Here is a 23,278-nt window from a genome sequence, read left to right as displayed (position 1 = left end):
ACTCCTTTATAGGAATATTGCACACTCCTATAGAGGAATATTATTGCACACTCCTATGGAGGAATATTATTGCACACTCCTTTATAGGAATATTGCACACTCATATATGGAGGAGATGTAGAAGGGGGGGGGGGGCACTTGTGGAGGGCAGATCTTATACAATAGCTGTGCTGAGCTCTTAGATGTCACTTTTAGTGATGTCCCCTCCCCCTGGGCGTGGCCCTGGATGGGGGGAGTGACAGATTGTCTATGCACAGTCTGGAGGCAGGCTGACACTGTAGGAGAAGCAGCCGGTGTGATCACAAGTCACCGGCTCAGGAACAGGCTTGGATTTACCGGCAGGAGAGAGAGCCCCGTTATTGGACCGGCCGCCCCGCCCCGGGATTATTCTTTTTTATTGATACATTGTTGCAATCATGGATTGAAAGTCTTGGTGGCCCCGCCTTCTCTGGGATCTGTTACATTGTATCCGATTGTTGCACGCTTTTTTTTTCCTCCCTGGATCCATGGAGTGACCCCGGCTTTTCCTGGCTCGGAAGATCTTCTATCATTGGTGGGAGTGGGGGGTCCTCTGCAGGGGGATCTACAGTCCTGTGTGGGCGGATGTTACTGGGAACCATGAACTTTCTGCTCTCTGTTCTCTGGGGCTTGCCTTTTCTGCTCTCTATCCACACTGCCCAGGTAAGATCTATAGCATGAGCCCCCTGCCTGCACACAATAGAAGAATGCCCAACCTATACCCAATGGGCGTGTTCACATTTCATGGGGGGAGAAGGGGGGTGCAGATCAGGGAGATGGGGATTGGGGGGGGAAGGTTCCTCCTGGATTAGAGGGCAAGGGTGCAATGTGGTGACCATTCACTATGGAAGGTGAAAAGTCTTCTCGGAAGTTTTTGCTGCCTTTGTTGTCATTGGAGGTGTTCCTGGACTCTGAATGGTCTCTAGGAACACACTAATGGGTTACTTCATTTGCCAGCCTGAAACTGGCCCCCTTTTCCATGGGCACATCGCATTTTCCATAAATGACCACACTTCACAAGGGTCGTCATTCCTAAAGTCCATGCCACCTTCCTTATCGGTGGATGGCACCCTTTCTCAACCTTTACACCCTAAAAAAATTACAGGTCTCGGGGACCCTCTGCTAAAAAATTGTTTAATCAGATGTAAATGGGTAAAATGCCCCTCTTAGGTTGGTGGACGGCACCCTTTCTCAACCTTTACCCCCCCTAAAAAAAAAAATTACAGGTCTTGGGGAACCTCTGCTTAAAAAATGTTTAATTGGATGTAAATGGGTAAAATGCCCCTCTTAGGTTGGTGGACGGCACCCTTTCTCAACCTTTACACCCCTAAAAAATGACAGGTCTTGGGGAACCTCTGCTAAAATTGTTTAATCGGATGTAAATGCCCCCCTTGGGTTGGTGGATGGCACCGTTTTCTCAACCTTTGCACCTCTAAAAAATTACAGGTCTTGGGGACCCTCTGCTAAAATTGTTTAATTGGATGTAAATGCCCCCCTTGGGTTGGTGGATGGCACCTTTTTCTCAACCTTTGCACCTCTAAAAAATTACAGGTCTTGGGGACCCTCTGCTAAAATTGTTTAATCGGATGTAAATGCCCCAACCTTTGCACCCCTAAAAAATTACAGGTCTTGGGGAACCTCTGCGGAAAAAAATGTTTAATCGGATGTAAATGGGGGGGGGGAAATGCCCCCCTTGGGTTGGTGTACGGCACCCTTTCTCAACCTTTACACCCCTAAAAAAAATTGCAGGTTTTGGGGACCCTCTGCTAAAATTGTTTAATTGGATGTAAATGCCCCCCTTGGGCTGGTAGATGGCACCTTTTTCTCAACCTTTGCACCCCTAAATCCCCCTAAAAAAATAAATTACAGATCTCCACTATCAAAAGCAGTTAATCAGAGGTCAAAGGGAAATATGCACCCCCTTACGTTGGTGGTCGGCAACCTTTGTATCCCGGAGGAGCCCTTAAAAAAAATTACAGATCTCGGAAAACTCTATTAAAAACAGTTAATCAGAGGTCCAAGGGGAAAAATGCCCCCCTTACGTTGGTGGTCAGCAAACTTTCTTAACCTTTGAATCCCAGGGGAACCCTTATAAAAAATGACAGATCTCAGGGAAACTCTATGAAAACCAGTTAATTAGAAGTCAAGGGGGGGAAATGCCCCCCTTACGTTGGTGGTCAGCAGCCTTTGGGAACAACTAAAATAAGTTTCAGGTCTCGGGAACCTTTGCTAAAATTGATAAATCAATGGTAAAGGGGGGGGGGGGTACTTTGGTGGTCAGCAACAATTCTTAATCTTTGTACCCCTAACAAATTACAGATCTCAGGAAAACTCTATTAAAACCAGTTAATCAGAAGTCCAGGGGGAAAAATGCCCATCTTACCATAGTGGTCAGCAAACTTTATCATTGTTATGTACCCTAGGAGAACCCCCTACTAAAACCAGAAGTGGATGGGGGAAAAAAATTCAATTCCCCCCCCTTACATTGGTGGTCAGCAACCTTTCTCATTGTTTTGTACCCTAGAAGAACCCCCTACTAAAACCAGAAGTGGATGGGGGAAAAAAATCAATTCCCCCCCTTACGCTGGTGGTCAGCAACCTTTCTCATTGTTTTGTACCCTAGGAGAACCCCCTACTAAAACCAAAATTGGTTTTATTAAATCCCCCCCCTTACATTGGTGGTCAGCAACCTTTGGTAGTCCATAAAATAACTTGCAGGTCTTGGGGTACTCCTCTTAAAACCAGTCATTTAGAGGTCAACGGGGGAAAAAATTCCCCCCTTACATTGGTGGTCAGTAAACCTTTGGGAACCCTTAAAATACTTTAAAGATCTCAGGGAACCTCTTACTAAAACTAGTTAATCAGAGGTCAATGAAAAAAATGCCCCCCTTACATTGGTGACCAGCAGCCTTTCTCAACCTATGTGCCCCAGGGGAACCTTTAATTAAAGTTACAGATTTCAGGGAACATCTATTAAAATGGGTTAATCAGAGGAAAAAATGCCCCCCTTACGTTGGTGGTCAGAAACCTTTGAGAACCCCTAAAATAATTGACTTGTCTTGAGGAACCCCTATTAAAACTGGGTAATTAGGGATCAGTGGGAAAAATGCCCCCTTACATTGGTGGTCATTAGGAAGCATGCATCCCTTACAGCGTTGGTCAAAAATGCCACCCTTCCAGCCAAAAAGATCTCTGGTCCCATGCCGCTGGCTTTGGCAGTGGCCCCTGAAACTATGCAGGTACCGTCAAATGGGGAGCTTAATCGGCCGCAGCTCAAGGAACCTCTAGTAACCTCTGGAGGAACCGTGGCTGAGAACGGCTGGTGGACACGGTGACAATGTGGACCTTTGGAATATTGCAAATGGCTTTGTATTTAGCTCACCTGAATATGTGCAGACTTGGGCAATGCCTAGATCCTGATTGCCAGGATTTCATGAATTGCATAATGCTCCTTCACAGCAAATAAATCTGCATGCAACATATTCAGGAGAGTTGTAAATTGGCAGTTCTCGATTTTTAAGTTTTGCCGAATGGGACTTGGCGTATACATTCGCGTGCACATTGCTGGTAGAAAATGTTCATGTAGCTAAAGTCTGGTGGGTAAGGCACAGGGGCAGGTCGGTGCAGATGTTGGGCCGGTTACATCACAGTGATCTTGTCAGAGAGCTGGAAGCAGTTGTGGGAAACCGGTGTATTAGGAGCAATGGTCGGGCTTTGGGTTTCCGATGCCCATGTTGATGCCTTCTCAAGCTTTTCCTCTGGTGCCCCCTGACTACTGAATCCCGAGACTGACAGACAAGGACCACGTGTGTCTAGTACTGGGGTGGGTGGACAAATTAGTACAGAATTCAAGAGCCAATCTGTCCCATCCCGGAGCCGGCTCCATTGACAAAGACTAGAGGGAACCTCAACAATTAGGTGCCAGCTGTACTTTCTGAGGAGCATTGGCTAACCTGGCTCCTAGGACCTGTCCAGCCCCGGTCTCGTTATCCATAATCATCTAACAAATCCTTAACAAATCCTGATTTTTTTTTTTCTGCCCCTTTCGGGTTTCGTCCGAGTGGACAGATCCACTTTTTCTAAAAACTCTCCTCAAACTTTCAGTGACTTTGAAGAGCGTGGAGGCTGAGATCCTCCAAGCGCCGAGTCATTCCTGTCGCGTGACGGCTCTTTACATACCAGTTTTATTGATGGTGTTAATAATTAGAGATGGCTTGTTAAACACGACTAGATTCCCGGGCGAAGAAAAACCTCGTAATTTTCCCCGGTTTCCTACTACGGCAAAGTGCATAGGTGGCACGGAACGCGGAATATTTCATTCTTTGAATGAATGTGCTTCTGTGCCGGAGCCGATCTCCCAGTGAGAATTTTTCTATGGCTTTGCCTCCAATTTTTTTTTTAAATATTAAAAAAAATTACAGTTAAGGATTTGTATTTATGAAATTTGGTGGTAGAGCTGAAGAGAAGGGCATTGACCCCCCCCCCCATATATATATATATATATATATATATATATATATATATATTTTTACATTCTTTTATATTTTTTTTTATGATGCCCTTTGCCGGGAAAGCCGGTCTGCTATATTGCCATAGATACAAGGCCGGGAGGAGTGAGTGAGCGGCGGGCAGCGTGTGACCAGACTGTTAATGGTCGTCGCTCAAGTTTCTTCTGAGGGTTACTTGGCCCCCTTTTTTTTTTTTTTTTTTATTCTGACGACAGATCAGTGGGGCGGGTAAGCGATGCGGCTCAGGCTGCACGTACGCTTTTTTCCAAATGTAAACCACTCTTGAGACAGACTAAAGGCCTTTAAATCTCTTTCATGTGACTGGGCCAAGCTCTCTTTTTTTTTTTTTTTTTTTACCCTTCATCTCTCCGAACACATTTCCAGCAATAAGTAGGCCTCAGCCCACGGTGTGAGTTGGAAATGCCCTTGAATGCAGACTCTGTGCACTCACTCCCCCCCCCCCCCCCTCCCGACCAGATCATGGCTTCCACCCTTGCACTTTGAGTTCCAATCTGCAGCTTTCCCTTTAGTGAGGGGTCCTTGTCTGCTTCTAGGCTTTATTTTTACAAGTCTGCCTAATTGTTTTTCCAAGCATTTACAGTTGCAAATCTCAGCTAATGAGGAAGGAGAGGAGATTGTGGCAAGACAGGAGGGGAGGGAGAGACGCGTTTAACTCCTTCGCTGCCTCTCCAGGCCGTGCCTTGTGACTCACTCTGATCGGGGAGGAGACCCAGGCACTGAGCAGTTCCATGCAATCGGTTGTAAGGCCTGTTCCGTTCCAAGGACACGGCGTCTTTAACTGCGTTCATTGAGGTTGATTTTTTTTTTTTTACTAAATCTGGAGAGGAAATTCGGTGGACGGTAGCCGATCGGCTTCTAACTTCAAAGATTGTTGAATGAAGCCTTGACCATAAAACCTGGAAGCTGATTGGTTTCTATGCGGAGCTAGACCAGATTTTGCACTCCCCAGTTTTCGTAAATCGACCCCATAGTCTATTATTATTATTATTATTATTATTATTATTTGTAATGTCAAAGTTTTCCACCTGGAAGCTGATTGGTTTCTATGCGGAGCTAGACCAGATTTTGCACTCTCCAGTTTTCGTAAATCGACCCCATAGTCGTCTATTATTATTATTATTATTATTATTATTATTATTATTATTATTATTATTTGTAATATCAAAGTTTTCCACCTGGAAGCTGATTGGTTTCTATGCGGAGCTAGACCAGATTTTGCACTCTCCGGTTTTCGTAAATTGACCCCATAGTCTATCATTATTATTTGTAAATGTCAAAGTTTTCCAAATATTTCGCTTCGATTGATGTGACGAATGCCATGTGTAAGATTGCATTGAGACTGGAAGCAGCTGTTAAGTTCTAACGCACGTCGGACTCTATGGTCGTACGAAGACCAGAACTTGGGGAACCTTTGTTTTTTATATATAGAACAAGGAGAGGTAGAGGGAAATCCAGACGCTTTCGCCATTTGGGGGGGCCACAATCTACGACCTCTCGTAAGAGCCTGCAAGGTCAGGCTTTTTTTTTTTTTCTTTTGGCCAACGCTCGTTGTTCTACCTGCAGAAGACGTCAGCGAAGTGTCACATGCGTGACTTCTAGTGACCCGTCGTGCAGGTTTAACCCCTTTTTTGATTATAGAATAGTCAATCTATGTGTTTGACGTTTTTAATGTGAAACTGTAACTGCTAATTATTGGGGAATATAGAAGAGGAAGTTTAAGTGGCTTGATAAACTATAGATACTATGGGGGTGATTGCACTTGGGCATTTTTAGCTTTGTTTGTTTTGCTTTTTGTTTTGTTTTTATGTATTTTTGATTTGTTAAAACTGGAGAGTGCAAAACCTGGTGCAGTTGTGCATGGGAGCCAATCTGCTCCCAACTTTAGCTTGTTCAATTAAGTTTTGGCAATAAAACCTGGAACCTGTTTGTTTTTGTTTTTGTTTTTTATATATATTTTTTTATATTTTGATTTGTTAAAACTGGAGAGTGCAAAACCTGGTGCAGTTGTGCATGGGAGACAATCTGCTTCCAACTTCAGCTTTGTTCAGTTAGCCCTGGTTCACACTGGGTACGATTTGGTACGATTTGAGATGCGATTTGACATGTCAAATCGCATCTCAAATCGGCGACATTTGCCGGCAATTGTCGGCAATGGCACTGTCCTAATCGGTGCGACGCTGCATCTGCGGCGCTGCACCGATTTCAAAAAGTAGTTCCTGTACTACTTTTTGCGATTTCGGGCCGCGATTTACATTGAACCCTGCACAGACGTCTCTTAAATCGCAGCCGCGAAATCGTGGTAAAATCAAGATTTTACCGCGATTTTGAATTCGCAGCAGTGTGAACCTAGCCTGAAGCTTTGAAAATAAAACCTGGAAGCTGGTTATTTGTTTTGTTTTTTATATATATTTTTATATTTTGATTTGATAAAACTAGAGAGTGCAAAATCTGGTGCAGCTGTGCATGGGAGCCAATCAGCTTCTAACTTACAGCTTGTTCAATTAAAGCTGCAACAATTAAAACCTGAAAGCTGATTGGTTTGTATGCAGAGCCACACCAGATTTTGCACACTCCAGTTTTTTTAGTAAATCGACCCACCCCCAAAAATCTGGTGCAGCTGTGCATAGGAACCAATCAGCTTTCAGGTTTTAATTTCCAAAGCTTTAAATTGAATGAGCTGAAGTTGGAAGCTGATTGGATCCCATTGCACAGCTGCACCAGGTTTTGCACTCTCGGATTTTAGAAAAAATAAATGAATATATAAAATATATATATATATATATATATATATATATATATATATTCATTTATTTTTTCTAAAATCTGAGATATATATATATATATATTTTATTATTATATTTTATTATATATATATATATATATATATATATATATATATATATATATATATATATATATATATATATATATATATATATATATATATATATATATAAAAAAAATTCAATTTTTTTTTTTTTTTATTTACCTTCAACTATTTAGTACAAGGGCCTGCCTGGTTGCATACAAATTGAAAAGGTTTAGGTTTGACCGTCTATTATATGGTTTTGGTATATCTAAAGTAAAGTTGAACAAGTAAAATTGTATAGTGTTCTAGATTTACCAAAACCATATAATATGAGGTCAAATCTAAATACTTTCAATTTAGTATACAATCAGGCAGGCCCTTACACAGTTGAAGGTACATCTAAAGGAAATTGAATAAGAAAATTGTATGGTGTATGGCCAGCTTAACTTCGAAGCTTGTTCGATTTAATTAAGCTTTTGAATAACTACAATGCACTGCTGCACCGGATTTTGCACCCTCCAGTTTTAGTAAATCAACCCCTATGGATAAATCCGCTTTTGGTGCCCAGGAAAAGGTAGCATCTCTGTGTTTCTTGAATCGTATCTATAAGTTGGTGAGCGTGTTGGCTGTTGTGAGAATCCAGAACCTGGTTTTATAAATTACCGGCTGTACAGTTGCTGTAAAGAATCATTGTTCGCTGGGGTTGCTGGGAAAACCTGGACAGGATTCAAATGTAAAGTTGAGTATAGAGCAGCTTAAATTGGTTACTGTATTCCTGGTAGGAGTGAATGACGTCTATGGGATGAAGAGTGGTTTCCCGACGCCAGCGATGCTGCATGTGAAGTCTTTTCTCATTGTAGGGGTTAATGATGCGTTTTACACCCATGTAAAGTATCCTATACTAGAATTTAGAACATCATTTTTATTTATTTTTCTTAAATATATAAACTGGTATTATCAGGTGTTCCAAGACCTGAAAATTTATTTTAAGGGTAAAAAGATTTAAAAAATGCCCTTATTTTATAGGATACTTGCAATGCCTCATGGGACTTGTAGTTCCCCAAGAGCTGGAGGGCCAGGTTGAGCGCCCATGATAAAGGGCAAATTGACTTCCTATAAACTGGTTTTATCAAGAGTTACAAAATTTTATTTTAAGGGTAAAAAGATAAAAAAAAAAATACTGTTCTAGATTCTAGGATAGGATACTTTACATGGGTGTAAAAATGCATTATTATTATTATTATTACTACTATGCTATATAAATCCTGAAGAATAATAATAATAATAATAATAATAATAATAATAATATTATTATTATTATTATTATTTATTATTCAGGATTTATATAGCATAATAAAAATAATTATTATTATTTTTACGATTATTTTTATTATGCTATATAAATCCTGAATAATAATAATAATATAATTATTATTATTATTCAGGATTTATATAGCATAGTAGTAATAATAATAATGGTGCATTTTTACACCCAAGTTACATATCCTATCCTGGAATCTCTAGAACGGCATTTTTTAAATCTTTTTACCTTTTTTTTTTTTTTTTTTTTTTTTAAATGCATAAGGGGCCAGATTCACGTAGAATCGGGCAAATCTGCGGCGGCGTAACGTATGACATTTACGTTACGCCGCCGCAAGTTTTACGGGCAAGTGCTTGATTCGCAAAGCACTTGCCTGTAAAGTTGCGGCGGCGTAGCCTAAATCCCCCGGCGCAAGCCCGCCTAATTCAAATGATCCGGGTAGGGGGCGTGGATCATTTAAATTAGGCGAGTTCCCGCGCCGAACGTACTGCGCATGCGCCGTCCCTAAAATTTCCCGACGTGCATTGCGCTAAATGACGTCGCAAGGACGTCATTGGTTTCGACGTGAACGTAAATGGCGTCCAGCCCCAAACGACGTAAAATGTTCAAATTTCGACGCGGGAACGACTGCCATACTTAACATTGGATACGCCACCTAGGGGGCATGTTTATCTTTACGCCGCGTATCTCTTACGGAAACGGCGTAAATTTACTGCGACGGGCAAGCGTACGTTCGTGAATCGGCATAACGACTCATTTGCATATTCTACGCCGACCACAATGGAAGCGCCACCTAGCGGCCAGCGTAAATATTGCACCCTAAGATACGACGGCGCAGGCCGTCGTACCTTAGGCATGTTTAAGTGTATCTCAAATTGAGAATACATTTAGATATACGACGGGCTTAGATTCGGAGTTACGTCGGCGTATCTGCTGATACGCCGGCGTAACTCTTTGAGAATCTGGCCCACTAAGTCTAAAAAACTCCTGATAATACCAGTTTATAGGAAGTCAATTTGCCCTTTATCATGGGTGCTCAACCTGTGGCACTCCAGCTCTTTTGGGAACTACAAGTCCCATGAGGCATTGCAAGGCTGTCAGTTGTAAGCATGACTCCGCAAAGGCAGAGGCATGATGGGACTTGTAGTTTCGCCAACAGCTGGGGGGGGGGGGGTCACAGGTTGAGCACCCATGATAAAGGGCAAATTGACTTCCTATAGACTGGTATTACCAGGAGTTTTAGACTTAAAATGTATTTTAAGGGTAAAAAGATAAAAAAAAAATGCCTTTCTAGATTCTAGTTTAGGATACTTTACATGGGTGTAAAGCAAAGCAAGTGGCTTTGGCCCCAGGACCGTCAAATTAGAGGATAATCGGTCACAGCTCAAGGAACCCCAAGCAACCTCTGGAGGAGTCCTGGTTGAGTGGCCGATATAGAGAATCGGTGTTGAGGCAGTAGCTCCGTACCGACTATTCTATATGGTTTCGTACATGTTGATACTCGATATTCCAAGCTTTATTAATATGTGGTACACATTTTGTCTGCAAGATTCTTGGCCAATAATTCATGAACAGCTTGTTAATACTGCAGCATAATTTGCAGGAACTGGTTTATAGAGATCTTAGCGAGGGAGAATTTTGGATACCCGTGTAAATGATTTTACAGATTGATTGCACATTTACCAAGACCAGCTGGGACAGATCTGAAACCTTTTGCCTGGTGCCTCACGGGTTTGTTCGCTGTCCTGCAGGTTAAGGACCTCTGCTCCTGTTTATTCCTATTCTCTAGAGCAGAGATTGAGCTCAGTGCCCAGTGTCTTATCGGCCGTATCTGCCACTGAGATCTTAAAATCTGATAAGTGGCGCACAAGGCGCCTCTGCGGGGGGTCAATGGTTGTTGGTAAATGGAAGAATTTGTCATGGGAAGAAGAGGGAAGAATTTCCAGTAACAGTAAATTAACCCCGATTGAATGGCTTGATTAAGAGAGGGGAAAAAAGGTCCCTCCTCTTGGTGGTAAAGCAGGGTTTCTCAATCAGGGTTCCTCCAGAGGTTGTTAGGGGTTCCTTAAAGTGGGAGTTCACCCATTTTTTTTTTTCTCTTTTCCCCTTAGATTCCTGCTCGTTTTGTCTAGGGGAATCGGCTAGTTGTTTTAAAATATGAGCAGTACTTACCCGTTTTCGAGATGCATCTTCTTCCGTCGCTTCCGGGTATGGGTCTTCGGGAGCGGGCGTTCCTTCTTGATTGACAGTCTTCCGAGAGGCTTCCGACGGTCGCATCCATCGCGTCACTAGTAGCCGAAAGAAGCCGAACGTCGGTGCGGCTCTATACTGCGCCTGCGCACCGACGTTCGGCTTCTTTCGGAAAATCGTGACGCGATGGATGCGACCGTCGGAAGCCTCTCGGAAGACTGTCAATCAAAATAGGAACACCCAGTCCCGCAGCCCATACACGGAAGAGACGGAGAGGATGCATCTCGTAAACCGTAAGTACTGCTCATATTTTAAAACAACTAGCCGATTCCCCTAGACAAAACGAGCATCAATCTAAGGGGAAAAAGTGTATTGTAGGGGTGAACCTCCGCTTTAAGCAGTTTCTGCCTCTTGGATAAGTTTCCTCTGACACCATTGATCTTTTTAGTTCTCTGTAAGGGGGTGATTCTTCCCAATGACCACAAGTGTAAGGAGCGTTCTTTCCACTGACCTTCACACTAATGTAGTATTTCTCAACTAGGGTTCCTCCAGAGGTTCTTCGAGCAATTTCTGCCTCTCGGATAAGTTCCCACTGACACCATTGATTTATCTTTTTCTTTTAACGATCTGTAAGTGGCAATTCTACCCAATGACCAAAAGTGTAAGGAGCATTCTTCCTACTGACCATTAGTGATGGGCTCGGGCATGTTTGGATCGAACCCACCAGGAAGCCGTCACTGCACACCGCCAATCACAGGCAGTGAGGCATTTGCCGACGCTGCCTATGATTAGCGGTGTGCAGTGCCGGCTTCCTGGCGGGTTCGATATGAACACCCCCGAGCCCATTCCTACTAACCATCACACCTAAAGCCTCATACACACGATCGGACTTCCATCATACTTTTCTGTGGATTTTGGTCCGAAGGGTGTTGTCCGTGAACTTGGTATGCATACACACAGCAGGACTTTTTCAGCCATCTTTCACCAAATCACGTGAATTTTCTGCTGTTTACCGCCACCCTTTGGGCAACTCCTGCTATTGTTGTCTGATCTTTAGCATTGGTTCTGAGCATGCGTGTTTGTACTTGTGTACACACGATCGGATTTTGCTCCATCAGACGTTTTGTTGCCGGAAAGTTTGTCTGTTTTCACAGCGAACATTTGTCGGATGGAGCATACACACGGAAGGATTGTCCACTAAAAAAGGTCCGTCTGACAACCGTTGTCAAAGTCAGATCGAGGCAGTATTTCTCAACTAGAGTTCCTCCAGAGGTTTTTAGGGGTTCCTCAAGCAATGTTCTGCCTCTCAGATAAGTTCCCTCTGACACCATTGATTTCTTTTTTTTTTAAGTTCTCTGTAAGGGGGGAATTCTTCCCAAGGTCCAAAAGTGTAAGGAGCATTCTTCCTACTGACCCTGAGTTGTAGATCTAGTCATTTTTAGCAGAGGTTCCCTGAGACCAGAAAGTTACTTTAAAGCGGATGTCCACTGACTTTTTGGTACCCTCTTTTGTGCTCCTGGCCCCTCCCTCCTGTTGAGTGACCCCACAACAAGAAGTTTGCTATGGGGGCACCCGAGCCAAGTCAAAGCTCTGTGTGTCCGTTCAGACACGGATCCCAGCTCCCTTTCTCCCCCGATTGGCCAACTGACTTTGATTGACAGCAGTGGGAGCCCATGGTGCCACTGCTGTGACTCAGCCAATTGGGAGAAGCGTCTCGGGTGACCAAGGCACTCGTGGACATCGCTGTAGAGCGATGGGGCTCAGGTGAGTATTAGGGGGTGCTGTAGGGCGGCTGCTACACACAGAATTTTTTTTTATCTTAATGCATAGAATGCATTCAAGTGAATTCATGAAATTTTGAGCTGGGCACATATATCTGCAGTGTTTTCCTATCTCTCTTCATAGAGCTAAGTACTGTAGCTCTCTCCTGAACCGTTCCTCTATTATCAGCCTGATTGTCCGTGACAAATTCTCTGACGCATCAGATAAAAGCACCCTGAAATTTCTGTTGGGGGAGGTTGCTATAAATAGATTAGCAGGGAGCTGACCCTGTTACAAAACGCCTCTGCCTATGATGAGAGGGGGTGTGTGCCTTTCCTCCAATCAGCAATGTTGGCTATCTTGGCTGTATGCCCTGACATCACACTCTGCGTTAACCAGGAAGAGAAAATCTCCTAACGCGATCTGAACTTTCTAAACAGTATATAAAGATGAAGACAGCAGATATGGATGTAAAACCTATGTAGGGAGATTTGTTTCATCTCTGTGTATCATCTGAGGCTGTTCACTTCACTGGGTGTATGGAGGGTTTACATCCACTTTAAGATAAAAAAAAAACGTCCTGCCTTTACAACCACTTAAGGCCCCTGCTTTTTGCATTACCTTTAGTCTGGAGCTCCAAACCTTCTAAACAAAGGGCCAGTTTACTGTCCTTCAGACTTTAGGGGGGCCGGACTATGTCTATTGGGAATAAAAAAGGTCCAGACGTTGGTGGGGAAAAATACGCCCCATCATTTGTTTCAGTGGGCATAAGTGTGCCCATTTTCGGTGTCATTGGCCTCATTGTTAAGCCGGGTTGCACAAACCCCCCCATCCAAAGTGACTCCCGTCAGTGTTATTGGGAGGAATTGTGCCCCATTGTTGGTATCGGTGGATGAGATAGTGCCCCAAGGGCCAGATAAAAGCAAGCAAAGGGCCGCCCGCATCTGGCCCCAGGGCCGCAGTTTGGAGACCACTGGTCTGGAGGATCGTCTGAATTTAAACACTGTGATAAGTTGGAGGGCTGTGCGTAAAGAGGGAGAATTGTGGGCCAGATTCACATAGAAGAGCGGCGGCGTAACGTATCGTAGATACGTTACACCGCCCCAATTTTTCATCACAAGTGCCTGATTCACCAAGCACTTGCGATGAAAACCTACGCCGCCGGCCTCCGGCGTAAGGCGGGCCAATTTAAATATGCGTGTGCCATTTAAATTAGGCGCGCTCCCGCGCCAGACCTACCGCGCATGCTTCGTTTCCGAACTCCCGTCGTGCATTGCGCGCCGTGACGTCATTTTTTCGAACGGCGACGCGCGTAGCGTAATTCCGTATTCCCGGACGGCTTACGCAAACGACGTTGATTTTTAAATTTTGACGCGGGAACGACGGCCATACTTTAGACAGCAATACGCTTGCTGACTAAAGTTAGGGCACCTTAAACGACGACTAACTTTGCGACGGGAAACTAGACTAGCGGCGACGTAGCGAACGCGAAAATCCGCTGTGAATCGCCGTAACTCCTAATTTGCATACCCGAAGGCTGGTTTACGACGCAAACTCCCCCCAGCGGCGGCCGCGGTATTGCATCCTAAGATCCGACAGTGTAAAACAATTACACCTGTCGGATCTTCTGGCTATCTATGCATAACTGTATCTATAAATCAGTCGCATAGATAGAAACAGAGATACGACGGCGTATCAGCAGATACGCCGTCGTATCTCCACTGTGAATCTGGCCCTGTATTTGTAATTTGCTCCCTTTTTCCATTTAGCACGCAAGTCCCTTAAACATGCATTCTTTTATGCCTCCTGGACGTGCGCCCGAAAAATTGTGACGAAACAGTCAGTGAAGGGTCAAGCGGTCAGTGTATTGCTTATGGGTGAGAAGACGCCTTTCTGTGCAGAGCTGCAGGTTCTGACAATTCCTGGCAAAGCAATGTCAGCAGGACTCAGCTTTTTTTACTGCAAGGGAAAAGGTCACATCGCATAGCACAAAAAATAAAATAAAATAAAAGCTCCAGTCGCTGCTGCAGCAGCAGCAGCAGCTTTTAAGGCGTCTCGTCTTTTGGAGGGCTCGCTGTTCTTTCCCTGGCTGACTGGTACGCGCTGAAAGTACGCACAGGACCCATAATCATGTCTTCATTGTGTCCTTGGAAGCGCCTTCTTCTTCAGACCATTCTGATTGGCAAATCAGAGCTTCTTGCCACTTGCACGTAGTGCCCCCGGAGGGGAGGTCTCGATTATCAGCAGACACAACAGCTGTTTTAACCTTCATTAGGCCAAGACTAGAGTTGCATATTTTGTACACGTGTTGTCGGGTCGTTTTTTTTTTTTTTCTTCAAGTTGGCCAATACAGTAACGCCGTTTGCAAACGCCCCCCTAGGCGTATGGTTGCTTTAACTTGGAACTATGTGATTTTTTTTTTTTTTTTTTTCTTTTTCTTTTTAATTTAATAAATAAAAAAAAAACGTTTTCATGAAGCTTATGTAGACATTCTTTGTACACAGAATCCTTCTCTTCTGCTGAGAACTCGGTTAATGTCACGGGGAGACGATTAGCTCAACCCTGCCTTTTGATGTGATTTCATCACCCTTCTGTGTCATTCAGGGTCTCCTCTAATCCATGACTCTTGAGAATTTTGGTGTGTGTATAAAGAACAAGACCTTTCCAAAGGTTGAAGCCTCTTCTGATGCGCCATTTGGAGCTGTCTTGTCGAGCTGCACGATTCTGGCTAAAATGAGAATCGCAATTTTTCTTTTTGCTTAAAGTGGAGTTCCACCGTCAACTTTTTAGTTTTTTACCTACAATCCTAAAAAAAAAAAATGTGGAAAAACCTTATTTTTAATTACCAGAAATAGCGGTTGCTATGCGGAAGTCCGTAATCTGCCTCCGCGGCAGGTCTTCTTACTCCATCCTACTCGCGGTGTCTTTTGGCGAATGGGGTGCGCTGCCCTCTGGGAATGTGGGCTAGATTCAGATAGATTCGTCTATCTTTATGCCGGCGTAACGTATCTCAGATACGTTACGCCGCCGTAATTTAGGGCGCAAGTTCTGTATTCAGAAAGAACTTGCGCCCTTAGTTACGGCGGCGTAAAGTATATGTGTCGGTGTAAGCCCGCTTAATTCAAATGTGGATGATGTGGGCGTGTTTTATGTATATTAACTGTGACCCCGCGTATTTGACGTTTTTTACGCACGGCGCATGCTCGAAATACCGCCGCAAAACGTCATTGCTTTCGACATGAACGTAAATTACGTACATCCCTATTCGCGAACGACTTACGCAAACGACATAAAATTTTCAAAACTCGACGCGGGAACGACGGCCATACTTAACATTGGCTACGCCTCCTATAGCAAGGGTAACTATACGCCCAAAAAATCCTAACGTAAACGACGTAAAAAAAATGCGCCGGACGTAGGTTTCTGAATCGGCGTATCTAGCTCATTTGCATATTCCTCGCTTAACTATACGGAAGCGCCACCTAGCGGCCAGTGTAAATATGCAGCCTAAGATACGACGGTGTAAGACACTTACGCCGGTCGTATTTTAGGGAAATATATGCGTAACTGATTCTATGAATCAGGCGCATAGATATGACCGGCTGGACTCAGAGATACGACGGCGTATCTGGAGATACGCCGGCGTATCTCCTCTCTGCATCTAGCCCTGTGTGTATCCCAGAGAGCAGCCGCCCATTCACAAATAGGCGCGCAGTAGGAAACGGGCAGTGAAGCCGCAAGGCTGGCAGCGCAGGACCTGCAATGATCGAGGGATCGGCATGGGGGGCCATCATCGCGGGCGCCTAGGACAGGTAAGTGTCCTTATTAAAAGTTAGCAGCTACAATGTTTGTAGCTGCTGACTTTAAAAATAAAAATAAAAAATCGCAGGTAGAATCTTGCTTTAAAAGATAGATTTGATTCTTGCGGCGTAACATCATCTTTCACATTAAACAAAAAAATTGGGCTAACTTTACTGTTTTGTGTATTTTTCCCAGAAAAATTGCGTTTAAAAGACCGATGTGCAAATACAGTGTGACATAAAATTTTGCAACATTTTAGGGCAGTGATGGTGAACCTTGGCACTCCAGATGTTTTGAGTGAGTGAGTGAGAAACTTATATAGCGCAACACATGCGAACTGAATCGCCTCTGGGCGCTTGGTATCCATTCCCTGGGCCCTCAGAAGAGATGGGTCTTGATCTTTATCCTGAAGGCCAGGTGGTTTACCTCCAATCGGATGGTGGTTGGTAGAGCGTTCCATAGTCTGGGTCCTTGGACCGCAAATCTTCGTTCTCCTTTGGACTTGTATCTGGCTTTGGGTATCTGGAGTTTTGAAACTACATTTCCCATGATGCTCAGCTATACTGCAGAGTGCATGAGCATCATTGGAAATGTAGTTCCAAAACATCACTGCTCTAGGGTCTCTGTTAAAAAAATAAAAAAAAACGAGGCACGCGCCGGGCGTGCGCCCGCTGGGCGGCGAATTTAAAGAGACGTACAGGTATGCCCATTTGCCTTCTCGTGCCATTTTTTTTACGTGTGTGTGTGTGTGCGCGGTGGTCAGCAAGTGGTTAAAGGAGTTAATCTATGCATTAAGGTGAAAAAACATTTGATGCTGTCGCCCCCCCCCCCCGAGCCCCCGTTTTACTTACCTGACCCCTCAAAAGTCCAGCGCGGTCCCGAGATCCTCTTCGCCGCTCAGCCTGGGCCGCTGATTGGCTAGAGCGGATGGATTGAGAGCAGCGCAGCCATTGGCTGGCGCGGCTGTCAATCACATCCAGTGACGCGGCGCGCCTAGGGGCGGGGGTCGAGTGATACAGTGAGCGGCTATGGCGCGGGAGCGCGCCTGCAATTACTCACCACCATGCAAGCTCCCGCATGACTGTGGTCAGTACTTGCGGGGAGGACCAGAGACAGCCGCCGAGGGACCCCAGAAGACGTGGATCGGGGCCACTCTGTGCAAAACGAACTGCACAGTGGAGGCATCTAATGGTTATCTATGCGTAACTGATTCTAAGAATCAGTCGCATAGATACGACGGCCCAGATTAGGACTTACGACGGCGCACATTGCGTTTGGATTTTTTCGTTTGACAGCTGAGTGAGCAGAGAAGCCTCTACACTTGTTACATGAAAGAATCGGGAAACTCTGCAATAGAGATCGTGAGGGGGGTTGAATCGAGATCACGATTTTTTTAATGATTTAATTGTGCAACTCTACTGTCTTGCCAAAAAAAGTCTGTTTTTGATTCCTTCTTTTGATTTTTTTTTTTGGGTTGGATCCCTCCTGTAAACTTTGATATTATTATTATTTTTTTTTTTTTTCTGGCCTAATTTGAGTCTTTGTTCGAGGCTGTGGAATTGTGTTCAGCCTGGATTAAATAATAATATTCTCCCCGCGTTTGCTTGGGTTTTATTCAGGACTACAATTAGAGGAATGCTTTGCAATGAATAAGGGTAATAACCTCATTGTGACCACTGATGCCCAACTGCTGCGCGTTCTTGTAATCCATACGTGTTTTCAGAAGAAAGTCAGTCTTGGAGTTTTGTTTTTCGGGAAGGATATCCTGTTTGTTTTGACATGCTTGACAGATCCCAGGAGCCAGGTAGCCAATGCTCCCTAAAAATTACAGCTGGCGCTTTAACATTTGAGGTTTTCTAGTTGCCGTCGGTGGAGCTGGCTCCGATTTAAAAATAAATCCCGCTGGCTCCTGGATTGGACAGATTGGCTCTCGAATGCCCATATTAAATTGTCAATCCCTTGATGTATGTATGCTTTAATTCTCTAAATATGTACCAATGTTATGATGGTTATTTTCAGGATCAGCCTTTTCGCAAACTTTTTACCCCAGAGGAGCACTTCAAATTATCTTCAGGTCTAGGGCAGGGGGTCTCCAAACTTTTCAAACAAAGGGCCACTTTATTGTCCTTCAGGCTTTAGGAGGGTCGGATTGTGTCCAGCAGGGGCAGAACATGTCACGGGCCCGGCATCAGTGAGAATAAATATGGCCTTGGGGTTGGTAGCCAATAGGAGGAGGTGTATTCCCCCCCCCCCCCCCCATTAGTAGGAGGTATAGTATCCCATCATTGGGATCGGTGGAAGATATAGTGCCCCATTGTTGGTGTCACTGGGACAACTAGTGCCTGGATAAAGACTAGCAAAGAGCCCTTGGACCGCAGTTTGGACACCCCTGGTCTCGGGGAGCACCTGGAAAAGAATTTATCGGCGATCAGTTGGATACATTTCCTATTACATTGGTGATCAGTAGGAAGAAAGCTTCATTTACAATGGTGGTCAGCTAAAAAAAAAGATAATTCTCGACATGCCTCTGCATTGGCCCCAGAACTGTGCAGGCGCCATCATATGGGAGGTCAATCCGCCACATCTCAAGGAACCCCTAGCAACCTTCTGGAGGATTCCCAGGGTTCTATGGAATCCTGGTTGAGGAATGGCTGTTCTAGATATTTGACCTGTTGTGCTACCTGCTCTCTCTTTCAACTATTTGTCATCTGTGATAAAACCACTGCAGGACTAGGCTTCTGAAATCTTTCTTAAAGCGGGGGTTCACCCTAAAAAAAAAAATTTATTCTACCATGCCATTCCGCATACTAGCGCAACCTACGGTATGCCTTTATTTTATTTTTCTGCGCCGTACTCGCAGTTTAATCATGTAGTGAAGTTTCAGACTTCCCTTAGGGGAATGGGCATTCCTATGCTGAGGGGAACATGAGTGACGGCCGGCTATGGCGCGTCGCGCTTCCCGGAAATAGCCGAAATAGGACTTGGCTCTTCACGGCGCCTGCGCAGTCAGCTCCTAGTCTGTGGGCAGGCGCCGTATAGCGCTGTGAAGAGCCGAGTCCTACTCCGGCTAATTTCGGGAAGCGTGACGCGGCATAGCCGGCCGTCAATCATGTTCCCTCTGCATAGGAACGCCCATTCCCCGCGGGGAGTCTGAAACTTCACTACGTGATTAAACTGAGTACGGCGCAGAAAAATAAAATAAACGCATACCGTAGGTCGCGCTAGTATGCGGAATGGCATGGTAGAAAGTTGTTATTTAGGGTGAACCACCGCTTTAACCTACTTGTATGTACTTTGGGCCCCAAGGTCTTGTAGGCCGGAGGCATGTTGGCCTTTGCTTATGGATTTCCATTGAGGATTTTGTTGGCTGTTTCATGAGCAAAATGTATATGAGTTTTACTAATGTCAAGGGACTATCAAAGGGGCCTGGAGACTTGGATACATACCAATTGAATATTCGGTTGCTGTAGTAAACCTGGAGAATGCCAAGTACTTAAGTGCACCTGCTCCTTATTCCAGCATCCGGGTTTTGGCTATTGCATTCTCCATGTCTGTGTCCACCTGCAAGGTGATTGATATGGTCAGTCACCTGTTATAAGCAAGCCAAATGCTCTGTCCCTTGCTTGTGATGGAGACAGTGATACCTGCATTGTTCCTGATCGAGTGCGCTGTCTGTCTGCCCTGCTTTACTAGTTTGAATTTCCCTGTGTATGACTTCTGACCGGATTATTGGACTATCCCTTGAACTCAGCCTGCCTTTTACCTGGACTGTCATAGAACCGCGCTACCTGTCTGCCAACTACAAGTATCTCTTGGCTTTGCTCCATTCACATCTGCCCTGGTGTGGTGGCCAGGCACTATAGCATTGTGTAGAAGTCCTGGTGGCAACCAAGTACCGGTAAGCCTGCTTGCCTTAAGGGAAAGGGGGCTGCTATAGGTGAAGCACACAGTAGCAAAGTGTCTGACCACCTGCACTGGGGTAGATATGACAGCCAATTTAAGTATGCAGTGGCCCAAAACAATACAATTTAGTACTGCTCGAATGCCCCTCCATGTGAATAGACTGGTGCTAGACGGACAGAATCGGCTTGTCAGGCTCCAGTAGACATTCGGGCGTTCTCTACAGGTGGAGAGCAGGAGACAAAGCCATCTTTTTGTCCATCTCATTCACGTACAGGATTGCGAGTAACGCGGTTAACAAGTGTTTCGCAATGCGAGCGCTGTATTTTGAAAAATCCTAACTTGGATTGCGAGGGTTGTCTCGCAAAACGGGCAGGATTCAGGCCAAAGCGGTGTGCAGTACCACGTTTGGCCTGGGGTGGGGGAGCCGGAGCCGAACGGCGCCGTTCGCAGCGACCCGGAAACACTCCGTTCCCGAGCCTTTCTGAGGTTTGCAGAGGTCAGCCGAGCTGTCCTCTGGCCTTTCTGGCCATATCAGAGGCTGTCCGGCTCCCCGCCTCACCTCTGGCCGCATGCGGTATTGCATGCCATTGAAGTCCAATGCGAAACCAATTATTTTCATTTCCATTGACTTCAATGGGGAAACTCGCTTTGATATGCAAGTACTTTGGATTACGAGCGTTCTCCTGGAACAGATTACACTCGTAATCCAAGGTTCCACTGTATATGCAACAGGGAGTCGGTGTCTGTGTGCAGACAGCCGCCATTTTGTTTAATGATGCAATGGGTTGCTGCGTTTTGGCACATTTTGTCCTCTACATTGTTTGTTGGCTTTCTGAATGTATAAATCCGTTGGAATGACTATTTCCCAAACAACATTCCATTGGATTTCTCTAATGGTGTTATTGAAAAAGCATTGTCAGACCTACTGGGCGCTGCTTTTAATCAATGTGATTATGGTTGACAAATCAAAATAAATCATTAACAACCACTTGGCCTTTGGAAATGCTAAAATACAGCCAATTGAGGGACCACCATACCACCACTGTCTGAGTATAGGACACATGGTGGATAATGGGGGGGAGAACAGTGGCGTAGCGTGGGGGGGGGCCGTGGCACCGGGCGCAACATTTTCGGGGGCGCATCGCAGCATCCGAAGGTAGCTTTTTTTTTTTTTCTGTCAGAAATCTAGTATCAAAGACTTCCAGTAAATTTTGTAGCGTGTTGCACAACGTACCCCCGCCTGTGTGCATTGCTCCTGCTATTGAAGTGTAGACTTTGAACTCATCAGAAATGTGTGGCACATGCAGACATTTAACATGCAAGGCCTCCGCCGACCTGTTTGTTTTTGCTGCTGGCTGACCTTCAGATATGTCAGATCTGAACAGGGAACAGAGGCCAAATGTATACACCCCCCCCCCTGGAATTGTCATTCTGCATGGTTAGCTGGTGCGTGTCTTCTCCTGACATGGTCCAATTATTCCCGGGTGTATTACCTGTCACTCCGGGGGCATTTCTTCAACAATGGATTAATCAAGCAGCAGATCTAATTAGCGCATTACAGAAATACGTGATGGGTTCTACTGCTGTTTTGTAACATATTTCCACATCCCACGTATGCTATTATGTATCTGCATGGAGACCTAATGGAGCTACGGGAAGAACCTCAAGCCAAATTCGGTGAAGATGTAGTAGAACAATTAGTCCAATTGTGTATTCACTTTAAAGCTACTAATATAACTGCCGGTATTTGCTTTTTATTTATTATAAGTATAGCGCCATCCATGGGCGTCCGCTGAAACTTTTTCAGGGGAGGGCGCTTTGTGATCGGCGATACCCAGTCGCATTTAACACGGCTAGCTGGCAGTGGGAAATGGCTCTTGAGATAATTCAGTTTCACTCCATGCCCATATAAATATAGCCTAGAGAATTACAGACCCCCCATTCTGCACAGACCCCTCTATTCAGCACAGACGGACCCCCCTCCCTTCAGCACAGACCCCCCTTCAGCACAGACCCCACCATTCCACACCGGCCCCTTCATTCAGCACAGACGGACCCCCTTTAAGCACAGACCCCCCCCCTTCAGCACAGATGGACTCCCCCCTTCAGCACATACCCCCCTTCAGACAGCCCACGACCGTGAGACTCTTCAACACCTTCTCGATTTTCCAGGGGGGGGGGTCAATTGCCCCCCCTTGCCCTATGGAGCGGACACCCATGGCGCCATCAATTTGCATATACGCTATATTACCAAAAGTATTGGGACGCCTGCCTTTACACGCACATGAACTTTTAATGGCTTCCCAGTCTTAGTCTGTAGGGTTCAATATTGAGTTGGCTCCGCCCTTTGCAGCTATAACGGCTTCAACTCTTCTGGGAAGGCCGTCCACAAGGTTTAGGAGTGTGTCTATGGGAATGTTTGACCATTCTTCCAGAAGATCATTTCTGAGGTCAGGCACTGATGTTCTCCAGAGACTCTCCCATCCTCTGGAACTTGCTACCTCAACCTGTACGGCTATCCCGCTACTCTTGCTACCTTCATGCGATTCCCTGAAAACTCACCTCTCCAGGGAAGCCTATTGCGTCTCCAACTAATCTTCTACCACTACCGTCAGCTCATTCCCGACAGTTGCAACCTTTTTGTACCACCTGCCCCAGCCTATTGAAACGCGTTTAGCTTTTGTTCCAATTTTTGCATGTTTATTTTGTGATCGATTTGAATAAAAGGAACGTTTTTGGAGTGCGGCTGTCCAAGTTCCCTTTGTATTTTTGCCCCAACCTATTAGATTGTAAGCTCTTCTGAGCAGGGCCTTCTCAATCCTCTTGTATTTTATTGTATTATAACTGTATTGTCTCCCTTTTATATGGTAAAGCGCTGAGTAAACTGTTGGCGCTATATAAATCCTGTATAATAATAATATTGGACGAGAAGGTCTGGCTTGCAGT

General features: G+C 44.9%; 1 protein-coding gene across 11 annotated transcripts in view; it reads left to right on the top strand.

Moving 5' to 3' along the window:
• Window positions 1-235: 235 nt before the first annotated feature.
• The window catches only part of VEGFA (vascular endothelial growth factor A), a 55,912-nt gene continuing 32,869 nt past the window's right edge, over window positions 236-23,278 (top strand). For 3 of the 11 annotated variants that reach the window (XM_040351778.1, XM_040351772.1, XM_040351784.1), the window contains exon 1: window positions 241-681. In XM_040351778.1, coding sequence (XP_040207712.1) covers window positions 604-681 — 78 coding nt within the window. In that variant the 5' untranslated portion in view covers window positions 241-603. Of the gene's footprint in view, window positions 682-23,278 lie in introns of all 11 variants that reach the window. The other 8 variants (XM_040351783.1, XM_040351781.1, XM_040351780.1 and 5 more) reach the window with 7 other exon arrangements.

The sequence above is a fragment of the Rana temporaria genome, chromosome 4 (genome assembly GCF_905171775.1).
Source record: "Rana temporaria chromosome 4, aRanTem1.1, whole genome shotgun sequence".
NCBI lineage: Eukaryota > Metazoa > Chordata > Amphibia > Anura > Ranidae > Rana > Rana temporaria.
Note: the sequence above shows the minus strand (reverse complement) of the source record. Positions and strands in the feature narration are given on the sequence as shown.